Source organism: Corvus brachyrhynchos, unplaced genomic scaffold (assembly GCF_000691975.1).
Source record: "Corvus brachyrhynchos isolate BGI_N302 unplaced genomic scaffold, ASM69197v1 scaffold46, whole genome shotgun sequence".
Taxonomy (NCBI): domain Eukaryota; kingdom Metazoa; phylum Chordata; class Aves; order Passeriformes; family Corvidae; genus Corvus; species Corvus brachyrhynchos.
The window spans coordinates 881,243-888,994 of NW_008238838.1; the positions used below are offsets into that span (position 1 = coordinate 881,243).

The 7,752-nt window shown below is 53.1% G+C and overlaps 1 protein-coding gene across 1 annotated transcript in view; it reads left to right on the forward strand.

Moving 5' to 3' along the window:
* Nucleotides 1-7,752, forward strand: part of ETS1 (ETS proto-oncogene 1, transcription factor) — a 78,008-nt gene that overhangs the window by 54,926 nt on the left and 15,330 nt on the right. Inside the window, exons 6-7 of the mRNA XM_008636961.2 lie at nucleotides 3,093-3,170; nucleotides 4,248-4,493. Coding sequence (XP_008635183.1) covers nucleotides 3,093-3,170; nucleotides 4,248-4,493 — 324 coding nt within the window. The remainder of the gene's footprint in view (nucleotides 1-3,092; nucleotides 3,171-4,247; nucleotides 4,494-7,752) is intronic.

A 7,752-nucleotide genomic window follows, 5' to 3' on the forward strand; every position in this document is an offset into this window, starting at 1 on the left:
CATCCCGACGGCAGTGGGCAAGGCGAACCCTGGCAGTGCCTCAAAGAGGCAGAGTGTTTGTGCCAGCTGCTTGGCAGGGATCCCCCGTGGGCAGGGACGCGCTGCCTGCCTGGAATCCATGCTGGGATTTTCCAAAGCGTTTTTCCTCAGCCTGTTCAGCTCCTGTTGTGAATTTTACTATTTCCTCCACTGGAGCTGGGTACAGGAATACAGCCAAAATCTTACCCAAATTTCCCAGTGGCGATTGGAAGCTGCTTTGCTTTGTTCCATGTCCAAAAAAGGGGTGTTTCATGTCCCCAAAACCAGCGTTTCTGGGAGGAGAAGCCATCTGTGCCATTCCCTGCACAACAGCATCCGAAGGCATTAACTTTTAGTGGCTGGGGACATGCACTTTGATTTTGGGTGTTGATTTCCCCTGTCTGGATGTCCAGGACCACTGGGATGGTTTCTGAGGAGCAGGTGAGGAGCTGAGCACCTCTACCTGAGCCCCAAGCAGGAGCTGCAGCACACCTGGGCTCTTTTTGCAGCTCCTTTCCCTGCAGAGCTATTTGCTTTCCTGGAATGTCCCCTGTGCTGTCCTACTGACCCTGGTGGCAGGAAGGGGAGGGGGAGCACAGTTATTCCTTCCAGGAAACCATTGACAAATGGATGTTAATTGCCCATTACTAATTTTACTGCTACCTGTGGTTTGCAGAAGGTAAACACGGCCCTTCCTGGGCTCTGGGCTGTTTTCCTGCTCTTGGGCTCTAAATCTGGTCCATCCCTTTTGTTTTGCATATTTTCCACGGAGTGCTTGGATCAACATCGAGCAGTTTAACCAAACAAAGCCAAACCTTGTGGTCAGCCCAGTTTCTCCTTGCAATGAGCCATTGCTTGCACCTTCCCACAGCCCTTCTTCCTTGGTGTCCCTGCCCATGGATGGGAATAGGTGACATTCAAGGTCCTTTCCAACCCAACCCACCCTGAGATTCTGTAATTCGGAGATTTTTTTGGGCTGTACAGGAATAATTTTGGCTGTATTCCTCACCACTGGAGAGGGTGGGATGTGCTGCAGGTACTGGCTGAGGCAGCAGGGCTGGGTTTGCACCTCCTTCCTGCAGATGCCCCACATGTGGAGATGGACTTGATGCCGTAGATTTATGGCCGAGCGGGAATCGTAATTTCAGGCAGCACTGGCACACATGGGTGCTCAGACACTGCAGCACTGATGGCACAAAAGGTCTGGGACAGGGAGGAGCTTTTACAAAGAGGCTGGAAATCTTTGTGTCTGCTGCAACTCTTCTTCAGAAAGGTTGAAAACGAATACAGCTGAATTTCTGTGTCTTCACACTGTTGGTGTTGCCCTGGGAACCAAGAAGTCTCCGTTCCCTGTCTGGTTTCACTGGTGACTTTGTCATTCGTGCACAAGCTGGGCCCTGGCTCCTCTGGTGGGCTCTGAACACATTTCCCAGTGAAGTATTTGGAGAGTAACAAAGAGCTTCCAAGGAACAACCAACCTCCTCCAGGACTGGTTTCTGTTCCCTGTAAGTCCTGGGGCTGAGCTGGGAGCTCATCTGCAGCCCTGACCAGAGCTGGGCTGTGCTGCTGCTGTACAGACAGAACAGAGCTGTCCCTGCCACGTCCCTGCCTGTGTGGGAGGAGCTGGGGGTCTCCCCCTGCGCCTGGATGTGAGGTGGGAAGAGATCCAGGTGTCTCCAGGCTCCAGCTTGTCTCTCCACCTTCCCCACCACCATCACTGGGCTGTTGGTTCTTAACCCTGAAGTGTCCGGCCTGACCCGTGCTGCTGGCCCGGGGTCGTGCCGGGACAGGCTGTGACCCCGCTGTCCCCTGCGCTGACACCGTCCCCGGTGAGCGCAGAGTGACTCACGTACCACAGGCTGCTCAGGGTTTAAAAACAGCACATGGGCGCCTTTTCCCCGCATGGATTTGGGTATTTTCAGGCTTATTTTTCCAAATTTCTTCCCAAAATAACCTCCTCGGTCACCAGCAGTCAGCAGTGCCCTGCATCTGGCTGTAAGCGCGACCCGAGGTTCTGCTCTGCTCTGTGGTCACCCCCTGCCCCTTGGCAGGCACCGTGGGGAGAGGAGCAGAGCGTTTCTCATTAGTCCTCTGTGTTTGCACAACCCCTCCTTTTGTTAGGGAATATTTTCCAGCCTGCAATCCCCAGGGGAGAGGGCCAGATTTAGGCTCCTCGAAGGCGAACGGAGCCTCCCAGAAACAAACCCAGCCTCGAGCTGCCCGGGGGCGCTGCTTTGGTTAAAGGGAAGAGAATCTCCCATCCCGGTATCCCTGCCCAGAATGCCATGCTGGAATGAGTCAGGTGTTCCTGGAAAAACTGCTCAGGGTAGGGGCAGGGTGGCTTTTGCATGGGAAAGCAGATTCAGCCCAGCCAGGAGGAGTAAAGCACTTGGAGAAGGCCATGAGAAGCAGGGAATCCATGCTTTGGTGGGCTCCATTTTGAGTTATGCCCATGGAAAGGCTGAAATTTGGCATTTTGCCCATATATACACAGAGGAGTCTGTGTCAGGAGTGGGGTCAGGGACAGTGGAGATTTTGAACATGGAATGTTCTGCCTGCACCAGGGGCTGCACTGGCTGGGAATTCGCACAGATTTGGGGTTAGAGGAGCTGGGTTTGGGGTGTCGTCCCCACTCCTACTGCTGGTCTAAAAATAGAGCTTTTCCAGGAGAACAACTGTCCCTGGGTGGGGAAATTTTCCAGGAGCTCACCCATGGAAGTGTGCTCAGCAACCTCCAGGAGAACAAGGGGTGACAAAGCCTGAGGCAAGTGAGGAAATGATGCAGCTGGGAGCTCAGAGCCTCCCAGGGACCTGACTGAGAAAGGTGCTGCTGTTTGGGTAGGGTTGGTTTTGTTTACATTTGGCCATACCTGCAGTAGGAATTCCCAACGTACCCCGTGAGCCGCAGGTTTCTGTGGGATTTCAGCTCTGAATTCATTCCTGCCGCTCAGAACGTCCTGGTTTAACCCAGGCAGGAGATTTTGGGAAGTTCAGGGTGCTCTGCGTCACAGCAAGCCTTGCACAGCTCCGTGTGCCTTCGGATGGGTGACATTTCCTTCCTTTCCTCTTTGCAGAAGAGGTGAAACCGTACCCAGCAAACGGAGTGAACACCACGTACCCCGAGTCCCGCTACACCTCAGATTACTTCATTAGTAAGTCTCAATTAGCAGGGTCAATTAGCACCATTGTCATGCCTGGAAGCACCTCTGAGCAGAGATTTGTCTGCACCACAATAGGGCTGCACCATGCAAAGGGAGATGTTGTTTTTCCAAGGGTTTGGGGTTTATTTGGAAGCCTCCTGTACTTTTTGGTGGCTGCTTTGTGTGCCAAAATCTGATTTTTTCAAGCACTATTTGTCTGAAGCTGTAGCTCAGCAGGCCTTGAAAGCAGTCTCAGCACACCTGAGTATTGGGAATTGTGAAAAATTTGTTTAAAAAGGGCAGGAATGGGGGAAGAAGGCTGAATTCTGGATTGTCAGGGAGGAGCCTAGCAAGGAGAGGGATGAGTCTCCATCTGCACTCCTGCACTTCCCATTGCCACTGCTTTGGAGATATTCTTTAAGGGCATTGGAAATCTGGGAGATATTTCATGAACCAGCAAAAAACCAAACTGACCTGAAGAGGAGAGATTTAGATCAGGTGTGAGGGAGAAATCCTTTGCTCTGAGGGTGGGCAGGCCCTGGCACAGGGTGCCCAGAGCAGCTGTGGCTGCCCCTGGATCCCTGGCAGTGCCCAAGGCCAGGCTGGATGGGGCTTGGAGCAGCCTGGGACAGTGGGAGGTGTCCCTGCCCATGGCAGGGGGTGGGACTGGATGAGCTTTAGGCTCCCTTCCAACCCAAACCCTTCTGGGATTCCCTGATTTCCTGATTCCCTGATTCTGTGCTTCTGTGGATTGGGATGCCAGGCTCTGGCACTGAGGAGAGGTGGCTGTAGCAGGGACTCACCTTTCCCAATCAGCAGTGAAGCATTTTTGCCCTGTTTCTCCTTTGCTGAGGCTCCACTCCCCAGGATTTTCCAGCTTTTTCCCTCCCTTGGGATGAATTTGGTGCAACGCACATTGAAGATGCTTGGGGGTATCTAATTTGGCTGAATTGCTGCGTTTTTCAGACCCCATGTCTGCTGCTCTTGGAACCCTTGCCCAAACCAGAGCCTCAGGGTGGGCATGGGGGATACTCTGGTCCCTTGGGGCTGCTTTTGGGGTGGGCTCTGACGCTCCCGTTGTGCCCCCAGGTTACGGCATCGAGCACGCCCAGTGCGTGCCCCCCTCCGAGTTCTCCGAGCCCAGCTTCATCACTGAGTCCTACCAGACCCTGCACCCCATCAGCTCGGAGGAGCTGCTGTCCCTCAAGTACGAGAGCGATTACCCCTCGGTGCTGCTGCGGGAGCCGGCGCAGGACTCGCTGCAGACCGACTACTTCTCCATCAAGCAGGAGGTGGTGACGCCGGACAACATGTGCATGGGCCGTGCCAGCCGAGGTAAAGCCGGGCTTAAACCCGGGATGGGCGTGGATTCCTGATGTTCTCACCTTCCCTCCCGTGGGAATGTGCTCCCAAGGCCACCAGGGAGCTGTGCAGTGCTAGCACAGCCCTCTCCCAACACACGCTGGATTCCCTGGTGGCTTTGAGCCCTCCCTGCCTTTCTCTCCAGGGGAAACTTGAGGAAGGTCTTTCTTTCCTCTCCTCCACTGCCTGTTTCACATCTGCAGAAACGTAGCAATTCTGGTGCTGTGCTTTGATGTCGGACCTGAGTGGAATTGAAATGAGCTTTTGTGTCATCAGGGAGGAAAAACTGCTGGGTGCTTGTAGAAATCCCATTTTGTAGGAGCCCAGGCAAAGCCCCACAAATTCTTCACATGTTCTCATCAGGAATTGCTATGCAAGGTTTGCACCCTGTGATCCAAAGCCTTTGTCCATTATCCCCAGGGATTTTGATGGCTGCTTGTTCGAAATATTCTCCTGTAGCCAATTCCTGAGCTCTGTTAGGAGGGGCAGTGTCGGGGGCTGAGGCAGCAGCAGAGCTGAAGGACCCCCAAGTGCTCCTCTCCAAAGAGTTGTAGGGACATGGTTCCTGTTTGGGATGGTGGGATTTAAACACCTGAACACTTTGGAAGATCTGAGCCCAAATACCTTCCCAATTAATGTTATGAATTTGGGAACACCTGGGGCCCACGTGCCCGAGTGCTCTGTGATCACATCAGTGATGCCAGGTTGCGGATGTGGCTCTGCCTCCGCTCAAAGCAAAGGTTTAATCCACAGAGCTCAAAGCCCCTCACAAAGAGCATCATTATCTCCTGATTCCAGGCAGGGAACCCGAGGCACGGGCAAGAGATGTGACCCTCGTGCCATCCCCCCTGAGCAGAAGCCAGGTGTCCCCAGGCCCAGAAGGCGTTTCGGTGGCGCATTGCTGTGAGCCAGGTTTGATGTGGAGCAGTGAAACCCATTGATCCGGAGAGCTGAGGATGAGCTGCCCTCCCGGGAAAGCCAGAGCTGCTTTCCAGCGCCCGTGCAGCTCATCTGAACTTTCTCACTCTTTTTCCAAGCTGGGAAAGCTAATTACAGGGAAGTTATTAATTGTGTTATTGCCTCTCCCTCGGAGAGAGGTGACCTGAGCCAGAAGGGCAGCAGGGTTTTAATTTGGGGCAAACTTCTTCTTTTGGGGTTGTTTTTCTGCCTCTGTTTCAGCAGTGCCTTTCGCTTTTCATGACCTTTTCTTTAGCACAGGTGATTTCATCATTCTCACAGTGCAATAGTGCAGGAAGGCTTTCGCAACTGTGCCTCGAGCCTGTTCTCAGTGGCAAGCCTAAAAATGGTTTCAGGGGAGGGAAGAGAGAGCCCTTGATGCTGCTGTTAGCAAAGACATGAACCCTGCAAGAGGCTGTGCTCACACCAGTGCTGCATTTCAGCCCTGGGGGGACACAGATCCTCCCAGAGGTGGGGGGAAAGTATAATTTTATAAGATTTTATAATATAATATTTTTAATATGAAGCAGAGGCCAATTAATTTGTATTTATGTTCCTCTTTACCTTGCCCTGTCTTACAAGGTTAGTCTGATACAAAGTCAAGCCCTTCAGCATCACCTCAGGGTGAAGGTTTTCCAGACAGTCGCCTTGTCTGGGGCCTTTAGGAGGGAATTTTGGGGTCCCACGGGAGCTGTTTCCCTCTGCCCTGTCAGTGAGGGCGTCAGGTTGAGAAGTGGAGCTGCCAAACTCATTTCAGCTTCTCTTGAGTAAGTGCAGGGCGTGATTGTTCCAGCTAGGCAGAATTTGGGTGAATTTTCAATGGATTGACACAAATCACATCTCTGTCAGGTTTTAATTCCTTTTGTGAACGAGCCTGTGCTGCAGGACCGCTCAGGGAATTGGTTATGCCAATTAATGTACAGCAGCGCTGTGTTCCCCTCACAGCACTCAGGGAAGGATGGGAGTGTGAAATCCTCAACAAACTAAAAGAACAAAGAGTTTGAAACAGGGTTGTCCCAGCAGAATGAAGCCAATGGATCCCAACTCCCAATGGTTCTGGGCCAGCAGTCAGGGCAGGGCCTGCAGTAGTTGAGCCTTTCCACAGCAAGTGCTCTTCAAGCTACAACACAACAAATATTTGGGGGTGTGTGCCAGCGCCCTTCCACGTTCCCCTTCCCCCGGGACTTGCTCTCTGGGCCCAGGCTGTGGGTAGCTCTGCCAATGGAAATTTCTCCAGGAGCTCTTGCACAATCCCAGCAGCTGTTTTTAGCCGGGTTTGGGAAATCAGTGAACTTGAATGATCCTGTTACGCTCGTAGCTTGTCAGGAAAGATGTTGAGCAATCGGCAGCGTAGGGAGATCAGAGGCAGCAATTTCAGTTTGTTCTTTGGGTCCTTTTTTAGCTCTGTTCCAGTGCAGAGGCTGCACGGGCCGGCTCTGGGGGTGTAAATCAGCATTGCTGAGGATCTGGCCTCTCATGTTCTGGCTTCGGCTAAAAATACCCCAGAGAGTGACTTTGACACAAGCCAGCTGTGCTCACCTCACCAGGGCTGGAGAAAGCTGCTGGAGCTCTCAGCTATTCACTCTCCTTCTCCATCAAACCTGCTGCTGCTTGGGGATGTGGGGCTGGCTGGAACAGATGGCAGGAAAAAAAGTTTGGGAGGCAACATCCAAATTAAAGGAGCTGGGTGTGCCCAAGCAGTGTTTGAATAGGGCTGGCAGATGTAATGGGGGATTTATTGGGGACCCCCAATGTCCTTCAGCAGCAAGAGAATCACAGAAATCAGAGAATCATAGAAAGGTTTGACTTGGGAGGGACCTTAAAGTTGGTTCCACCCCCTGCCATGGGCAGGGACACCTATCCAGGGGCAGCCACAGCTGCTCTGGGCACCCTGTGCCAGGGCCTGCCCACCCTCTGAATAAAGAGGTCCTGGAGTGCCCATGTTTAGGCTCCTGAGCTCAGCCTTGGGTATCTCAAGTGAACGCTGTCTCTGACACTGCCTTTTGGAAATGAGGGACCACTTCCAGTCAGCCCCAGGCACCAGTCTTGGGTAAAAAGGCCAGATTTGGGTTTTTCCCTGTCTCTCTCTGCCTGAAGTTTTCCAGGGCTCAGCCCTGCTCTGAATGACAAAGGTAAAAGTATCCCAGGCCTGGGCTGTGCTTACTTTGGAGATGGGATGGAAAGGGACAGCATCAGTTTCCCTGAGCCTGCACAGTGCGCAGGTGAGGCACCCCGTGCTGGCCAGGGGAGGCACCCTGTGCTGGCCAGGGGAGGC